At 41.2% G+C, this 19,611-nt stretch overlaps 1 protein-coding gene across 2 annotated transcripts in view; it reads right to left on the reverse strand.

Annotated features, from left to right (window-relative positions):
* prex1 (phosphatidylinositol-3,4,5-trisphosphate-dependent Rac exchange factor 1) overlaps window positions 1-19,611 on the reverse strand; it is an 85,627-nt gene that overhangs the window by 51,345 nt on the left and 14,671 nt on the right. For both annotated transcript variants that reach the window (XM_034591677.1, XM_034591678.1), the window contains exons 2-8: window positions 15,277-15,342; window positions 14,133-14,255; window positions 7,778-7,882; window positions 4,859-4,960; window positions 4,569-4,730; window positions 487-620; window positions 47-162 (exon numbers count right to left, since the gene is read on the reverse strand). In XM_034591677.1, the coding sequence (XP_034447568.1) occupies window positions 47-162; window positions 487-620; window positions 4,569-4,730; window positions 4,859-4,960; window positions 7,778-7,882; window positions 14,133-14,255; window positions 15,277-15,342 (808 nt within the window). The remainder of the gene's footprint in view (window positions 1-46; window positions 163-486; window positions 621-4,568; window positions 4,731-4,858; window positions 4,961-7,777; window positions 7,883-14,132; window positions 14,256-15,276; window positions 15,343-19,611) is intronic.

The raw sequence follows: 19,611 nt of genomic DNA on the forward strand, positions 1-19,611 counted from the left end.
ACATATAGACGTTCTCCAAAGTCAACGCTGCCGGACAAACACAAACCTGTTCCATCTTCCACATTTTCCACCTCCATCACCTCTGTGTTGATTCGGCCTCTGAACACATAGAGGGGCCCGTTGATAGACTTGGTCCTCTTGGTGGACTTCTTGCCAGAAACCCTAGCAAACGGGACAACACTGTGGTTACACTCAGGCAGGGAAAACATCCGTTGATGCCAGTGCCGTAGTAAAAAGAGAAGCTGTGTTTGCAACACATGCACATTCATGCACAGACACAGGTATGGGTGCTGCAGGCTCGTGTAGGTGTTTTTGTTCTGCTTGCATTCTAAAAAAGTGTCAACACACATAGGAATGTGGACTTTTTGCTCCAGATTTTCCTCGCCTGGCTTCCTTAGTTGGTCAATAAAAATGTTTTGTAACTGCTCCTCTGACATGCTGTTGTGGTAGCTACTGTAAAAGTTGTGTGGATGTTGCATTTCTTACCTGGACTTCCTCTTACAGTAAACCAAAAGGTTGTCAAACAGGAAGAAGACGCGTTCCTGGATATTGCCTGCTGAGATTTTAAGGAGATTTCCATGAAGCAGTAACTCTGAGCAGATATCTGTCAGGTTGGTTCCCTGGAGAGAGAAAAAGATTGAAACAGAAGTGAGTATTAAGATATTCAATTTGACACAACAAGGTGATTTACATCCGTCAGAACCATTATAATTATCCACTTTTTGTGTTCATGGTTATTTTATGTAGCCACAACTTATTTTGTCTGAGCAGAACATGGAACCTCAGGTAGGGAATTGCAAAATAGGACATATTCGTCCTTGTCAACCTTAACGAAACAATACGAAATCCAACTCTGGCACTGTGAACAACTTGTTTTCATTCCACAGTCGATTATAGGAAAAAGTAAACACGGCTGTCCCCCACCTAACTTCAAATTTAGGCCCAATGCAAAACTACAAACAGATTAACTGCACACTCTTCTCTGCCAAGAGAGTTAGCCTCTTGCTAGTCAATCGTTGAGCACGTAACAAGTGACACCAAAGCTTCAGTGGCAGAGGCAGCCTCACAACAAACTATACCTTGGCCTAGTTGAGAGTTTCCTGGGGGATTCTTATGTAGGAATATAGTCATTTTCTTCTCTTTTCAGCATATAAACACATGTACGCACAAAGACTGCACAGACATGCTTGCCTCCTTTTACATGAAAATACAGCTGTATCTGTATAGAGGGTAGTGCAGATTGTAGGTAGAAGTGCCACAAGCCTTAAAATGTACCATTAAAGCCAAATTAATTCCTCTGCAACTATTCAGGAAGATGCAATCTGATACACTGCAGCCATGACAGGATGTGGTAAACTTTTGAAGACTGACGAGACCCTTCTTATTGAAGTAGTGAAATAAGGAACAATGACACAATCCAGTGATATTGGTCTTTTACAGTCAACACAATGAGCCATAAGAGTCGAGACAAACAAAAAGATTGTTCACTCAACATGTATTGCCTCATTTTCAGTACTGAATTATCAGATTAGTATTAATGATCAAACATGAAGAGGCATCTTTCTCATTTTAAACTCACTATTGAAATGTTGAAAATGTATATTTAGAAATGTTGTCAGTCTTTGTTAATGAAGTTGTCGACATCAATCTGGGACTGATTGACCTCGATTGACGAGAGCTTGCTGTCTAATTAACCTTTTCCCAAAGTGGCTGGACTTCACAACCAATGACTAATATTATTTTGGCTTCGTTATTTCCAGAAAATCTTTTCCAGCGTTTTCACATTTTCAACTAGGGAACATAAACGGCTTTCACAGATACAGACACACGAATGAGCAACTGCATTCTGGTGTGTTCCTGCCCAAGTTGTAAATGTCAGATGAAAACCATTTCCTAATATCACAACAGGAACAATTAAGAAATTTAAAGGATGAGTAGTATATACATGCGGTTCACCTAAGCTGCCAAAACACGGCTACCGAAAACTAAAACTAATGAAGTTAAAAGACATCTCATTACTCACTGTTAACCGGATCATTCCACTCCGAATCATCCGGAACTAAATACACCCATGTGTGGGCTGAGGACAACCTCCCCCCTTTGGCTTGTGGAGTAGCCACCACATACCCACAGGCACACACACACACATCAGATCTGGACTTCACTGTTGTCTTTGAAGACACCTGTGGAAACCCCCGAGCGGCCACACCCATTCTCAAGCGTCCATAATTGATTGCCATGAGTATATATATATATATATATATATATAGAGAGAGAGAGAGAGATACATATGAAGTATGCTCATCACCGCAGAGTTCATAGAGAGAACAAATATTAGCTTTTTTTAAGGTGAATACCGACTGGGTTTGGGGAGGTGATTTAGTTTCAGACGATCAATTCAACCTCATGTAAAGCTGAGGTGGGGGTGGGCGTAAGAGAATGCTCTGACCTACATATGTGCACACATGCATGCACGTCTTGCTCTCTGTGTTTGCAGACATGTCGACGCTTTCCTGCATTTATAATGTATGTACAAATACACGGTATTTGTGCACAGTACATACGAGCAGCGGTAATGCGTCTGGCCCCTCTTCAGCGCTACTAGCGGGTTCTTCCATTAGGGCTGAAGGTGATTAGGCTGGAGAGTGGCTGGAGAGAGTGAGACTAATGCTGTTCGGTCGAAGGATCTGCGGAGGGGCAAGGTCGGGCTGAAGTGCCTTTCCAAGCTTTTACTGGGTAGTTCAGGGAGAGAGAACAGAGAAATTGCCTTCTTGTCTTAGGGCCGCTTTAACGGAGAAGTTTCGAAACATTGTGGACTGAGATCGTTTTACTTTCAAAACTCTGTTGTGGTATCGATGTAGCCTTTTAATACATGTATTACAGTCTGACTGAGGTTTTGCCCCCAAATAAATTTGGGCTGACTGTGATCTGTTTAACGGCTCATATCATATGAGTTCAATCATCACTCATGATCAACCGACAAACATTGACGCAGTTACCAGTCTGAAAGTGTCTCACAGTAACACTAAATCCAAAGGCAGAAGATTTATCCGTCTCAGTGAAAGCAAAGGCGTTGGTGTGATATACAATATGTGATACATACAACATTAACCCTGTTACCAATAGGAAAGTGTCTACTTGCTATCAGGGTTGCATCCAACTATTATTTCAATTATTCATTGCTATGCATCCATCCATCCATTAGGTATACCTCTTATCCTTTGAGGGTTTTGGGGGAGGGGGCAATCCCAGCAGACATTGAGCAAGAGACAGAAGGAGGTGGGGAACACGCTCTTGTCAGTCTTTCACAAGGCTAACATACTTAGACAAGCAACTGCTCACACCTACAAGTTGTGAGCCAACCTGCATGTCTTCGGAGGGTAGAAGGAAACTGAAGTACCGTGAGGGAACCTACGCAAGCACAGGGAGAACATGGAAACTCCACACAGAGAGGTTGCAGCCAGCAAGTTCCAACACAGATCGTTCTAGCTGGGAGGTGACGGAGCTAACCAGTGTTCCACTGCGCCGCCACGAAGTCCAAAACTCATTTAAACCATCCAAAGAGTATCTAGAATTATAATTAACTGAGTAATGCAGCATTTGTTTTACATTTGAGAAGCTGGAGTATAGTAATATTTGAGTGTTTTGCCTGTAAAATTGTATTCTAATCGATTAGCAAAACCATTCAATACAATTTCTCCGTCAGCAGCTCCACTGATTGGCTAACTGCTTCAGCACTGCTTTGGTTTGTACTTGGGTTTTACATAACATAAAGATGAGAGGACATCATGGTGGCTTAAGTCCAAACACAGAATAGAAAGACAAAATTTGGATTATTTGTCACAAGCGGAACCAGAACATATCCTGGTCTTTTACTATGAATATACTGAGGCTAAATAAATATTTCTTGTTTTTTGTTATCAGGGTCAAGTGGTGACATTTTTCTCCGGGACAGGAAGAAAAGGAGGTCTGTTTTGAAACCCAGATAGTGGGATGTCCCAGAGGGGCCCACTCTCTGGGTCCATCCTCCCAAGATCCCCTCATGTAACCCTCCCAGTGCATGTGAGACTAGCACACTGCTTCCTAGGTCTCTTCTGATTGGGCAGCATGCCCGTTGGCATCCCCATTAGCACCCTGAGTGGGTGGATTGTCCCATTGGTGCCCGCTAAGACAAGGCCTCTGTTGTGGTGGGTGAGGGAGGCGTGAAAAATTCACTGGACCCTTCGCTCGGCTCCCAAGCCCCGTCCGTGGCCCCTGGGCTTGGAGCAGTGAATTGGCTGCTACAGTGCTTAACTCAACATAGATAGAGCCTGTGGTGGTTGAGTCGTTCCTAAAATAAGTCTGGCTGTTTAAGTCATTCTTATGATATAGGAGCATTGAGAAACACACTTGTGTTGCGTTTCAGGATTCTCTAATAAAAGGGCACTCATTGTGATAATTCTCTGTCCGTTTCTCGTTCCTTCAGTTTTCACTCTCTAAATGTCATGGCACTAATCCTGGTCTCCTCATGGCTAGTGTCACCCTGACCCCATTCTCATTCTCCCCGACTCCGTCCTCGATGATCTCACCTCCCAGCCCTCGATGTGGGACTGCAGCTGTTCCAGAGCCTCCAGTTTCTCCATCTGCCTCTTGGTCTCATTGATGTTGGAGCACACTGCCTTCATGGCCTGCAGAGCCTCTTCCACAGCTGGATAGTCTGCATGCTTTTTAGGGGTCCTCCTCAGCAGTTCCTATATTGGGGGAAACAGGTTTCTGGTTTTATACCATGCAACTTAACTTTACAGATGAATAAAGGGAAGCTGTCGTTAATATTATTAGTTAACAGCGCCATGACATTATTGCAGCACTTGTGCGCTACCTTCAGCAGCAGAGGGTACTTGCAGATCCTCTGAATGGGAGTGAGAAGGTAACCCTCCAGGGGAATGTCGGTGCTTTTCTTCCCTCCCAGTAGCATACAGTGCTGAAGAAGAAAAAACACAACCAATATTACACACTTTAAAAATACAAACATTAAATATGAAAAATATTTAATGTTTAAAACAGTGCAGTCAAAAAGACACATTCTGTAGTATAAAGTTTGAAAAGCGAATACCAATAAACCTTCTTTAACATCTCATCAGAGACACACACATTTACTAACCCTGAATGTTTAAAAATCAAACTACAACTGTATTAGAGGAAAATAATGCTTTGGATATTGTGCAAAGTAATCAGTGGAAAATCAATTAAAGATTAATCTGAATTGTTTCTTATTCTGTTTTTTCAAGGGGCATATTGCTTCAGTTACAGAGTCCTTGTCAGCTTTCCACATCTACTGTATAAAACATTTCTTATCTTAATTAATGACCACATCCTGTTACCAAACCTTTGTTTTGGCAATTCAATAGTAGCTTCTGGTTGTTTTGTAGCTTCATGGATTGAGTTTGTGGCTCTTATTGTTGTTTATCAAAAAAAAATCTTCCTTCTTCTTCTCTCACAAGAAAACAACAGCCAAGATATTAAAAATAAAAAAGAACACTGTCCTATGGCACCTTGTTTAAACACAAAACTCTATGACCTTGACTACGCTATGCTATAATATACAATAGAATACTGTACTGTATACAACATTACACTCTACTTTACTATTCTGTACTGTACTGTCCTATACTATACTACACTACACAATACTATACTACACCACACAATACTGTACTATTGTGTACTGTCCTATATTATGCTATACAATGCAATGTGATGCTATGCTATGCTATACTACACTTTAGTATAGATAGTATACTACTCTACACTATATTATACTATAGTATCAATACTTTCAATTCTTCATTTTTACTAGTAAAGCACCTTGTGTTTTGAAAGGTGCTATATAAATCAAGTTTATTGTTATTATTATACTATATTATAACTATATTTCTTCTGGTGTGCCACTGAAAAACCCTCACAAATATTGATGTTTTTTAAGTAAGAAACCTCATAAATGTCTCCTCATTCCCCAGAAGATTTGGGCTTTTAGAAACTAGCCCCCAGAACCAGTTGAAAGGAGAGGTTTTCTTCAGAAGTGGGGGGTTACAGTTACACTCGTGGTTTCTCTACGCCTTGAATTTTGCAGGAACGTAGGCTGTCAGTATGCTATGAGCTCATTGGACGGGATGAAAGATCAAAAGCAGCCATGCAGATAAACTCCTCGACTGTTCTCCAGTGGGAAAGAAGGCAGGGGATCAGTATGGAGCATTATAATCATATGGCAATTCCTTTCAGCACTGCAGAGAGAAGGAGAGGGTGGCGAGGGGGGGGTGGCATATTTGATGGGAAAAAAAGCAAAAATCTCAACTTCTAAATTTCACAGATTCCTAATGTATTAATCTCTTCTCTCTTGTTCCTTCTCTCCCACAACCCCAGTTCCTTCAAAGTTTTCCTCAGCCTCCTCTCTCCATTATCCTCTGCTTATTTGTAATCTGCCTGCAGACAGAATTCCCTCTGCTCTTCACACTGACCTCCTTTTGCTTTCACTTCACTTCTCTCTACTGTTCCAGTGCAATTAACACTTCTTTTCTGCGTACAATTTCAGAAGCTCCCACCATCGCATGATTCAATTAGCGTGGAAATTGTTTAATCAAGAAAAATAATTCCCCTGGATTTAGACACAGCGGAAAAAAGGGCCTGTGGAAATACATTTTACACTAATTGTTAACGCTTTAAGAATTGAAAAACTTTATTCTACCGTATATGCTCTACTTTCTAAAATAGAAACACAACACATGTATTTTCATCATGCCTTTTAAAGACAATGCTTTGCGAATTTTGTTTATCAATCTTGTTTCTATTTTGCTGATGGTTGCTACACAAAACACAAATGTTTGTCCAATATTTGATTTAATACTGAGCAGGCCTGACAACTGCTTCAATACATAACCAGATGTTGTGTGGTGATTTTATTTTGGAAGCATTAATGTGGCATAAGACCTGACCAATTAGGCAGCACATGACTGGGCCAGGAGAAGCAAAAAGCCAAAGCACACAGCAACACTGAGCCCACTGTTTCCAGTCCTGTGGGTCAGAATAATGCCATGGAAGCAAACCATCAGGCAGCGACAAACGCAAGGCCTCAGATCTCTCGGCCAATCCCAAGAAGGCTGCCAACAGTCCACAGCTGGCTGGCCCTGGATCCGCAGATGATTTCATTGTTAGGTCCCCACTCAAAGGCCCTGTGGCCATTCTAAGTTCATTGTCTGGGGCCCATACGTTTGGGTGTCAAAGTACGGAAGCAGCTGGTAGCGGAAACACTACAAGAAAGACACAAAAGTGACCTTGATGGTGGCTACATCCTGTCCGGGCAGGAAGAACCCCACGACCCTATTGCAGTTTCTGCCCTTTATTCAAGTGTTAACATGGAAATACAGGTGTTAGGATGGAGGGAAAGGGGAAGGAGGAGCATGAATAAATGGCAGATAAAGAAAGTCAGAGGACTCACAGGAGGAAATAAATATAGGGCAAAGGAACAAGGCAGTAATGCTAACAGGAGGAAAATAGGTGAGAGGCTGATGCAGACAAACACGAAGTCAGTAGAGGCAAAGATTTGCAAAACTGATGTGACATAAAATTATGAAAGCGTGGAGATTTGGTGATACAATATGAGGAAGAGATAAGTCAGAGTCATAGCGAGAAGAGGAAGGAAGCTCATGACAATTCTGAAAGTTTGTTGAATCTAGAGGTGGAGGACGACTGCAAAGAGAAGGACAGATAGGTTATGCAGAGGAGAAGAGCAGTGGTGTCTTACCAGCAGGTAGGTCCTGATGTTGGGGATCTTGTTCAGCTCCACGAGAAGTCGTAAAGCCTTTTCATGGTTACTGCAGTACTCGCCATAGACCGAGAAACTCCCCCTCTGCAAAAGGTAAAAGACCAAATTTACAACCATTTTTCTGGCTGGTTGGCAGCATTAAGGACTGACATGAGGAATACTGACAGTGCAGAGCAAACACTGGGGAGAAGGCTCCAATAACTACAGTGTAATGAGATTCAAATAACGAGGTAAATGGTGGATAACTGCAACTCTACAGCTGTTGTTGTTGCTAAACACTAGTAGGGGTGGGTATCAAGAGCCAGTACTAAATTGTTACCTGTTCCTCATTGGTCAGGTCCAAAATCAATCAATCAATCAAATTTTATTTGCAGCCCATATTCGTAAATCCCAATATGTGTCGTAGGACTAAACAAGGTGCGACATCCTCTTTCCTGAACCCGAAACAAGAGTAAGAAAAATCTACCAAAAAACATAGAAACCCTCAGAGAGAGCCACATGTTACACTTCTATCCCTCTACTAGGAAGGATAGAAGTGTAACAGATGTCACATGTAGCAGAGCACATTAACAAAATAACAATATTTTCAACACCGATGAGAAAAGATGGAGAGGTGTATCAAGGTATTTATTGCCAATAATTGTAGTATAGGTGAGTAGGCATATTGTATATATAAGCAATAGTAGTAATCATGATCCACAATCAGCTGCCACCAGGATCATGATCCACCATCATGATCACAATCAATAGGTTTGCTATGTTCATTCTTATTTCACAAGTATTTTCTGATTTCCAACCAACCCCTAAGGATGACTCAGCTGCTGCTGTCAGGTGAGGTTGCGCTGTTTGATGGTGTTTTGATGCGGAGCTTCTGATTGTGAAGCAGCATTAAGGCACATCACCAGACATTTGTTGACTAGACATTTGGAGCAATGTCGTCCCCCTCATACGGGAAACTCCAGAAACAATTTAACTTGTTATTTCTGGAAAAACGCAATCAAAATAACTGTTTAATCGTTTCCTATGTGTCAATGTCATATCTTTATTTTTCGCACCAAATTCTAGAAAGAAGTATCAACGAGAATATAGATTGGTTTCGATAAGCAGTATCTGTAATGATACCCACGCAAACTCACTGCAACAGCAAAGCCTCTGAAATAATTAGAAATGTTCATGTTTTCATTGAAATCCTTTTTCACACTTCTCTTTTTCAGAGAATTCTATATATCGTAACAGAAAAAGACCACATAGCATGCCTACATACAGCACTTCTTCTATTTCCTGCGTCATGCTGCATCAAGACTTCACAGCCCTACTAGGACTGATGCAGAGGCTTTTGTCAAGCTGCCATTTAGTTTTCTTTTACAATACGTAACACAACACCTCAGCCACTGAATTGACTGCAGCTTAAAATGCATTATTCAGGCAGAAAACTGTATAGAACACCGTATACACAATATCACAGCAGCAGTTGAATTTACACCCCGAGGCTTACTGAAGCCTGTTGTCTATTCTCCACTGTACTACACTAATTGGGATGTGAAACCATGTGCAGAGTGGGGCCTGGGCCTGAGGTGTAGAAACTGAAACTGTCATCTGAAACAACTTGGTGAGCGAAATCCAAAACTGCAGGGGCTCGGACACCACTTTCAACTTAGCTAAAACGCCACCGCCTTAAGGCTTTGCATTTAAACCCTAACATAAAAAAAAGCAATAATCAAGATTCAGACAATATTGGATAATATTATCACATCATCTGTGACAACACCTTTAAAAAATACACGTTACCAAGCGCAACAGCTACAGATGTGCCCAATAAGTATGCGTGTGGTTTTACTGCACCCTCCCACACACACCCACACACACCCACACACAGAAATGCATGTAACCCAGCAGTGGTGACAGAAGTGGACAAACAAAACTTATAGCTCTCTTTTCTTTTTAAACGCTGAATCTCTGCTCAGTCCGACCAAAAGGAGCTGATCAAATTAGATGTACAAGTGAGCAGCACAACATAAACGTTTTTTTTAACCACACATGCAGGCACGAACACAAACACACCCAAAGACACGTGTGTGCAGGGGATTCCAGTCTGAAGCACCACTGGGAGCAACAGCTGAGCCAGCATATGGCGAGAAACCCCCAATTCTGTCAAACTGAGTTAGTGCTCTACATGGCTAAAAGGAAGGGAGAACAGTAAGGATCTGTATGTACACTAGAGTAAATGTACCACTTAAGTTAATTTGTTCATTTGTACAAATAAAGGTTAATTATTTGTATTGGAAACAGCCTAACAGTGCCCAAATATTCTATACTCTCAATATGGATCAAAAGCTATACTGCAGTTTCTCAATGTTTCTAAATTATGTATAGTATATTTAACTAAATTCACTATTCCTATCGTACTAACTGCTGTTATGTTATTGATTACTATTCATTTTAGTGCATATTCATGAATAAATGTAGGTTAGCATGACAACAAACTTGATTAGAAATTCCAACACATTTGAGATGGACAAATACAAAACGTGTGTAAGTGTGCACACCTTGTTAAATGTATACATGAATTTCTTTATTTCTTTCTATTTACTTTGTTGGAAAATGTATTCAAAAACTTTATGAGATGCTTTAAAAGGCAGTTGATTGTAGGGTTATAAAATACTTGCGTGGTGATTCAAATTCTTGATATTAACCAGAGTATCTCAAACAACGTGTTGATTTTTCTTGTACCTGAACTAAAACAGTTGGGAGCGGTTGTGTAGAGAGGATAGAAGAGTCACACATGTACTCGAATCAACCTGATGTATAACAGTATTAAGTAGTGTTTCCCATTAATTATCTAGACTTCTAATTTGTCCCACATCAGTTTCAAAATTTAGGATTTTTTTTAACTTTTCATAATAACATAAGAGATCTCTAAATGGGTGTTTTGCTCCTTTACATTGTATTGTATAGCAGTGTGCAGCACTAATTGCCTCTTGCTCACATGCACTATCATCCATAAAGTAGTTACTGTCCTCGCAGACAGTGAGACATCATAATTTCAGCTGCCGTTGTACAAGTAGCTGCAAGTGCAGTGCTATACAGTTCTCTCTCTCTCACAAGAACTTGTCACTCAGAATCTGTTGTGTGTGAGAGTTACGTTCATGAACCCCCGCTATCGCCATTTTTTTTTTGTGTGTGGAAACACTATTAAGCATGATGGTTTTTAAGGACATGTTAACATAGCCACTCAGCATCAGTTTACACTTGTATTTGGTATTTGCTGAATGTGAAATAACCTTTTCATCTTTCATCTGCGATCGAACCCTTTTGCTCACGTTATTCTTTTTTCAGCTGCCGTGTCTTTACCACCAAAATCCTCTCCTAGGTGTTGCCATTCCTCAGTGACAACTGGTCCACTGTTAATTCAGGCCGTCTTTAAGTAGCTTATAAATAAGACCAGAATGTGAACCTTGAATTTCCACGCAGTATATTTTAGAAACTGGGACTATCCCGAAAAGACTGAAAGACGTCAGTTGTACCCAGAATAACTCAAAGACTTGGGTTGTCCCTTTGATAAACACAAGTCTTTAGTTGAATTCCTCGTCATTGGAATGTTATTCCGGAGGCTAGATGAGAGGGTAGTATCAAACACAGAGAGAGTCAAAGCATAATGGGTGTAGTTCAGAAAGTGCATAACGACGTGACTGTTGCTTCTCGTGCAGTGCTTCACATACACAGTTGTCAGAAATAGAGCAAATATTGACGTCTCTGATTTCTCCTCAAACAAGAGTCACCTTTTCACCTTTTGCAGAGTTGGAATAATCTTAAACACATCCGTGTGTGTTTGGTCTGAGGAAACACACTCCTTCTAAATCATTGCCTCAACTCATGGCTTGAATAACTGCAAATATCCCTGTATTCATTAATACTAATATGGATATCTGTAAAGAATTTCAATGAAAACAATTCTGGTCATGTTCATTTATAATCAAACACTGCTGCACTTTTTCTACATTTGCAGCCTCCCGAGCCATCTTGGCAACATCTGACTTTGAATAAAAATGAATCATCCCATTTGTCTTCCCTAACTGTGAGTGGCAGACAGTCTTGTGGAATAATGCCGAAGGTTAATCAAATCCCAGTCATGGTATTGACCCCTGCCACAGGTCAAGGGCTGTGGCTGGAGGGTGCCAGACAGGGTCGGCTGATTGGTAGAGAGGTGTCAGTGTTGGAAGGAGACAAAGGTCATGGGTATATAGGAGAGGGAAGTGTAATGGATATGTAGTAACAAAGGTGGTGTGTGTGTGTGCGTGCGTGCGTGCGTGCGTGCCATAGTAGAACGCACATTCAAAACACACAAACCCACATACACAGAAAAAGATGGAAGTGAAATGTGTTTTTCTTGAGAATTAGACTTTGAAAATTCTTCACCAACAGTTTTGATTGATATTAATCATTCAAAGGACTGGTTCTACATTTTGTGAAATAGGCATTATCACTTGTTGCTGAGCCTTAGGCTTTGGTTATGCAGTTTATAGGTTTTAGAAGGATATATTAACTGTTTTAGTCTTTTAAGGGGATTCATTTGTTGACATCTAACGAGAATAAATGTAAAAATCAACCTGATTGTTGATGTGAACATTTTCTGCTTTTGTTCGTTGTGTTCTTATGAACTGATTATTGGTTAGTGAATGGTCTCAGTCTACTTGAGGATATCACCTTGGGCTCTGAGAAATCGTGATGGATATTATTTTTCAATTGATGGATTAATCTATAATGAAAAGTGATGCAACCCTAAGCCATTCACTATACGTATGTATTACTAGATAATAAATACTAGGGTATATATAGCCTCTGTTTTCTGTTAAACCATTACTTTTATGTGTGACATCACTGCTACAGAGGAATTTATTGAGTTTTGCTTCATCACTATGACTCATCCTGAATTCATATCCAAAGGTTACGTCCCGGTTGCAAAGACTTGAAGAAAACGGAGATGATGAAGAGAATAAGGCTGCTCTCTTTAAACAATTCATTTCACCTAGAGCTTCCCAAACAGCCGTTCTGTCTGCCCACAGAGCGGCGTGGAAAAAAAAAACAACCATGTCAGGCTCCTTTAATCAATTCTCCACCCTGACACTTTGGCCTGACAAACTCAATGACCGTGACGTCTCGCACATGTGTGAAGGTACGATTGGATGAGCCAATTCAACAGCAATTCAACAGATGTGATTAAATGTCATTCATATACCACAGGCCAGTAGTGGGTAGATTATTTTTGATCCTGTACTTTCACTTCAAAGAGGTGGTGTGGTTCATAAAAGGGCGTGTAGGTTGATTTTTTATTTCGCTTTATAAACATTTCTCAGAGGCACAAATAGTGTTCAGTGGTCAAGATTCCAAGAGTTGTGTCGCTAGTATTTGTCCAGGTGTAAAAAATAAGCACTGAGCAGAAATTTGGGGATTTTTGATGATTCAATCAGGACATGTTTTTCTTCCTCTGAGAAATGAAAAACTTCAATCTGCTTACGTTGGGCTCCTGCAACACTGTCCTGCACACTGATACCTTGCCGAGCTGTATTGAGACATATAATGTGTATTGAAGATAGTTTATGAGAGCGAGAGAGAGAGAGAGCGAGAGAGCGAGAGCGAGAGAGCTACCCACAGAAGCATTGTCCCCTCCCTGACTGACACACCATCTCTTCCTTCCCGGACACAGACCCTTCTTTGTTTGTTCCCTGGGGCCAAACAAGTTCAAACAGAGGGGAGCGGAGGGGATGGTGGGAGGGAGGTGAGGGGAGGAGGGGGTCACAGAGCGGAGAGGATGATTTGGATAGAGGGATGGAGGGACGGAGGGATGGAGGGGGCAAAAGAAGGAGATGGCAGAGACAGTGACTTTCACAGAGTGATGACAAGGGACGGAGGGAAGAGAGTCTTTTTCCTGACCGGATGCAGGCCTGTTAGGAAGAGGATTGTGTGTGTGTGTGTGTGTGTGTGTGTGTGTGTGTGTGTGTGTGTGTGTGTGTGTGTGTGTGTTGGTGTGTGTGTGTGTGTGTGTGTGTGTGTGTGTGTGTGTGTGTGTGTGTGTGTGTGTGTGTCTGTCTGTCTGTGTGTGTGTTTGTGTGTGAGAGAAAGAGGGAATTAAGGGGTGTTTTCGCAGCAGTCTTTGCACGCTTTCCCTGCTTCTGTGGTTACGGGTGACCCATGAAAAGAGTTTGTGTGTGTAGGTTTTTGCATGGAAGAGGAACTCTCGCATGCATACGCCCCCCACATGCATGTCCATGTGCCTGTTTTTGCATGTGACTGTCTGTCTATTTTCTCTGTGTGTGTGTGTGTGTCATGCACTTACAAACTGGAGGAAAACGTATCCCAGTGCATGCTGGGGCTGGGGTTCAGGCTTCAGACTGGCCTCCACAGCAGACAGCACTTCTTTGTGCAACTCCAGGATGTCCTCAATATTTGAAAACAGAATCTATAAACAGAGGGATGATGTAAAGGGAGGGGATACAGAGGAAGGAAGAGATAAAGAGGCAGGGTGGAAGGAAGAGAAGGAAAAACAGCAAGGAAGTGACCAACAGATGGACAGAGATTTGGGAAAATGTGGTAAATAGGAGAATACAAATTTTATCTGAGCATCTCAAGATAGATCATTCCCGCCGCCAAGAAGGTTATGTTTTCATTGCCATTTGTCTGTTTATCTGTCTGTTGGGAGGATTACGTTAAAACTGAACTGATTTTATTATAAACTTGGTGGAAGGATGGGAAATAGGTCAAGGAAGAAACCATTAACGTTTTAAATGGATTAGATCAAGGGGAAAGATCCAGGAAATTTGTTCACTTTCTTTAATCTTGCAAAATAAGTAGTTTTTTGACATTTTTGTAAATTTCTCATGAAAAACTCAATGGAATGAAACATATTTTCAACCAGGGCTCTAAGTGTAGGTGTGTAAATCAAGGGTACTTTTGGAATCAGTCTATTAGCCGCAACCCAGCGGCATTGACTACAATTAGTTTTATGGGGCAACTGCGACAGTCCACAAAATATCCACTAGTTTATTTTACGAATAAAAAGTTGAAATTGTTATTCAGGGACTTTGCCACATGTCCGGCAACATCACACATGTCACACTCAATGAGAAGTCTCACTCTCAAGTCTCCTGGGACCTGGGTTGTTGTAGGAAGATGGCGGTGGAAACAGAGTTTCAAAGTGCATTTGTTATATCAAAAATCTAAAAAAGGAGCAATAGCACGTTGCTGTGCATTGTCTCGAGCATCGGCTGAGGCGATCGACTGGATATGTCTGACTGCCTGGTTCCTGTTTTGTAAGTACCATTCATTTAAACACCTACACTTGTAAACAAAGGGCCCAGGTTGAAAAATACCAGAATTCCCATTTAAGGGGAAAGCTGGGGCTTGGCGGAGAGATGTGCTCTACTGACTGACATTCTAGTTTTGTATTGACTTATACGAACAAAAGTATTTAAAGACCGTACCTTGACATGTTCAGGTGACAGACACTGTTGGTCATCTGCAGTTTGTCTGATTCTTTGCAGAAATGCCTGTGGAGGAAACAGACACAAAGCAGGTTAAAAAAGAAGAAGCACTGTGCTTATTTATTGTGGGCCTGAAACATTTACAGTACAATTCAGTAAGCATCATATGGAGATATTGAACTTCCAAGCCTGGCTCAACAAGAAACCAAGACAGGTTTTTGAAACCATCTCATGTGCACACAAAAGTGGTCTGAAAGTGGAAGTCCAGGTTCCCTCTGCAGATTATTTTAAAAGGTAGTGTGTGTATGTGCTTTTTGTTTTGAGGAAACAGCTTCATGTTGAGCCAGTGTCGCATCATTATGCATGAGGATAAACACACAGACCTCTTAACAACAGAGAGTCACATGTACGCTCACACAAAAATTGCCTTTCATGGTGCACAATGGACATGTCACAGTTGCTTTACTGTCCTCTATAGGCGCCACAGAATTCTCCATTATATGACATGTGTTTTTTTTTCATTTGTTGTGTATCACATGAAGCTCACAGTGTGGAGTTTGTGTAATGGAAGCGAATGCACCTGAGCATTCAGCTGCAAGACATCAGCCAAAATAACTGATTCATTGTTGCAGCGTCTCCACAAACCACTTCAGCAAAGAAAACCGTAATAGGCTCATGTCAGTTTAAGCTTTACGCGTGCAGTTTTGTGTGTGCGAGTGCATACATGCCTGCCAATCAGAATCCTGACTTAGAAAAACAGGATAAATGGCAAAGAGAGGGGGAAGTGAATCTGCAAACAGTTTCTTTTATTCTGTCTTCCCCATTTCTCTGTCGATCAGCTGTCTGACAGGCTTATCCTGCCTCAGTCTGGCTGTCTGCCTCATCTCCACACTCAAACAATGTCTCCAAAAAAGAAAACGGATACCGTAGAGGAGATTTGTATCCCCCAAACCACCAAATAAAACTCCTGAAGACTCCTTCATCTGGAAGAATCCTGCTGTATCTGCCTGCGTTTCAGTGCCTGAAGTCTGAGAAACGATAGCTTGCCACGTGGATGAAAAGGTGTTACGAAGGAAAAAAGCATTGGGTTCAATTGAATTTAATTTCTTTATTTAGAACGATTCCAAAAATCTAAGTTTTTTCTGGAGGCTACTGCTGTTATTTAAAAACCTCCAGGTTGATTTTCAACAGGCAACTTCAAAACTACTTCATGCACATGTTAAATTGTCAGTAGTACTGAGAGTTTCCGTCCAAGTACAATGGAGATTAAGTGAGGCATTGAAAAGCCACATTTGAAAAGTGTTTACAGCAATGTGTCTTCATAGAAACAATGTCAACATCTGCACTAACACAGGAACAATAGGAACAATAACAGGCGTTGAACCCCTTTTAAACAAATTGTGCCAAATTGATCACTGCATGAGTGTTAACATAAAAAAATTACCACATAAAACATTTAAACACACAGCTTTAAAAGTTTTCCAATTGAATTAAAAAAAAATATCTGATGAAAGCATATAAATGTGACCACGCACTTCATTCAAACCACTGTTTCATTTTTTTAAACACTACGCTTTCTGGTCGATCAAAGTTCAAAATCATAAAAACAAGTCTCAGTGGAATTACTTTCTGCCAAACTGTCTGGATAAATACTGTCATTGCATTCTGTGGATTAACCAGAGGAACCAAAACAATCTGCATGGCTACTGTACACACCACAAGAATGAATGGTTAGAATAAAAAATGAATTTATTTGTAATGTGAGTGAATCTCCCCTTTGTAAAAAAAAAAAGGAAAAAAAGGTTCCTTGCATGCTCTATAAAGCCCATTATCCTAATACATGTATTACTTACAGCACAAGTCACTTGCCCATAATGACAGACTGACACTCTTAATCACACATTTGCTCTAAAGATAGAACAGCCACCAGGCAGTCAGGCAGCAATCATATCATTTCCTCAGAGAGCAGAGAACAGGAGGACTGCTCCCCTTCGCTAGATGTTTTTTGCCTTCTTTACTAGCTTTTTGCGTAGGTTGGTTCCAAAACAGAAAGCACAGGTCTTTAACAGTGAGCGACAACCTCCCTAATTAAGGTCCGTATTAAAGAGAAGCAGTAGTTGTCGTGTTCTTGACTGGTTTTGGGAGTGAGCTGATTGTGCTTGAGGCGAACACTAATTAAATCTCCCATATGGCAACTTGTGCCGTGTCGACACTGGAGGAGTCACTCATGTGAGAGACCGCTCCCTGGCAGAAGGGACGAAAAGTGGCAGGAAACGAGGCTTTTTCCTCGGTTGTTTTCAGATGAAGGAAAGCAGCAGGGGAGAGAAATGGGGGTGAAGGGGACAATAGTGGAATATAGGGTAAAGTAAAAGACTAAAATATCCTTATTGACATCGTAGACAGGATTCACTGCTGAAACTAAATGTGCCACACAGATGTGGTGACAGGGGGATCAGCATGGAGGATGGTGGGAAGGAGCAACAAAGAGGTCCTTTCAGTCCAGGTCTCGCCTCATTCTCACCCAGGGTTGTATTGGCTGTCTTCATTGTTCCATCACAAAGCACACAGGTTTATTTGGAGAGAAAACTGGAAGCTCTCCCTGTCCACCATCATGACAGAGACACTGGCTTCAGCCGAGCCAGAGACATAACAAGGCATACACTGGGCATGCACTGGGCATGCACATGATTTTTACAGTCTGGACTGTTGCAGTTTGAGAGCCTGGTCAGAGTCAACAAGAGGAAATGTCCAAAAAAGGAGGTGTGATGAGTGTAATTGGCAGGATGTTGACATCTGATGGACGTCAGCTCACTGTGCTTAGAAAGCCAAGCATTATAATTGGACAAACTGCAGTTTGGAGTGATTTTTCATATTCAGCATCTCTTTGTACTAATGACCACCAATCAAGGCAACATCCTGCCGAGAAAAACTCGTCATTCGCACCGCTACAGTTACTCAGACTCCAATCTGGTCTGTTTTTACTCCCTCCACAGCGTAAGTCCATAATTTGGACGAAAGGCAGGCTACCAATAATCAGAGCTTCCAGTAATTTTACATGACTTCTGTTAGCTTCATAATTTGGCAGATGCAAACATAATATGCGAAACAAATACCGAGATGAAAAATAGCACAAAGCCATTATTTGCCACTTGTTTGGATAACAGAGGAAGAAGCAGATGTGATTGCACCCTTAGATGACCCTAATTACAAGTCATGCATCATTTGCATGGAGCGGGCAATACCTCGGAGCAGTGCGGGCAAACATGCACTGACAGTAGGATAAGAGAGGAATATTCAAAGAGCCATCATGAGGCTAGACCAGTTGTTATCGGAAAAAGAAAGTCAATCATGAAAAACAAACACAGTAGTCATGACAAGCACTGTAACTCTACTCTGACCACTGGACACAGTTGTTGAGCTCATTACTTATTAATCAACATGCTGAGCGGCAGCAGGTTGCGGCTGATGCTCCTTGTTTACTTTCACGAGAGGTAAATGCTGATGCAAAACTCAACCTAAACCAAGTTCATCAGTTATCTGATGTTGAGATTAAGTTAGATCGATGAATGTTAATGAGATTCCGTTCAAACCTTTGCTGCTTAGCAAACCTGCTTTTCATAGGAGCCGTTAACTAAGGTTATGTAATGTCGTTGTTGCCTTTCAACTGTGATTAACATCATTCAAACTACCATTATAAATGCTGCATGTAACTTAAGTTTTCATGGAAATAGAAGTTAATATTTGCTTGTAAATATGTTTCAGTGTCTGAATTATAAAGGCTGTTGTCAGCTGCAAAGACGACTGAGCAACGATGAAGAAAGTCAGTCTTAATGAATGTTGCATAGTTTGTGCTCAAAAGAATAAATTAAAGTATATTATCATCTTATTATCATCTAAATGATAACCAATCAAGTGTTGTTCACCTTTTATTCCCTCTTTTTATCATATCTTAAGTGCGTCCACAGAGCATAGAGCCACTTTGGTACTCTGGGCTGCTTCTGATGGTTTTAGGGGGGCGTAGCATCAATGCATCCTCACTGGTGGGGGACCAGTCTACCATCTGCCTGTCTGGGTCTGTGGGTCAGGACAGGAAACATGATCTTCATGCTCAGATACAGGTGAAGATGTTGCTGGTTCTCCATCACTGAGGATCTGCAGCAAATGAGGAAGACATCCAGAGCTGCTCTTCTTCATCAGAAGAGGAGGAGACGACCTTAAAACCATCAGAAGTAGTCCATAATATGGAAGTGGCTCTAAGTTCTGTGGACACACAATACTTTATGATGTCTACATGGCTTCACTGAAGTTTCACAACTGCCCTCTAATCTCTTGCGT

The sequence above is a fragment of the Hippoglossus hippoglossus genome, chromosome 7, assembly GCF_009819705.1.
Source record: "Hippoglossus hippoglossus isolate fHipHip1 chromosome 7, fHipHip1.pri, whole genome shotgun sequence".
Lineage (NCBI taxonomy): Eukaryota > Metazoa > Chordata > Actinopteri > Pleuronectiformes > Pleuronectidae > Hippoglossus > Hippoglossus hippoglossus.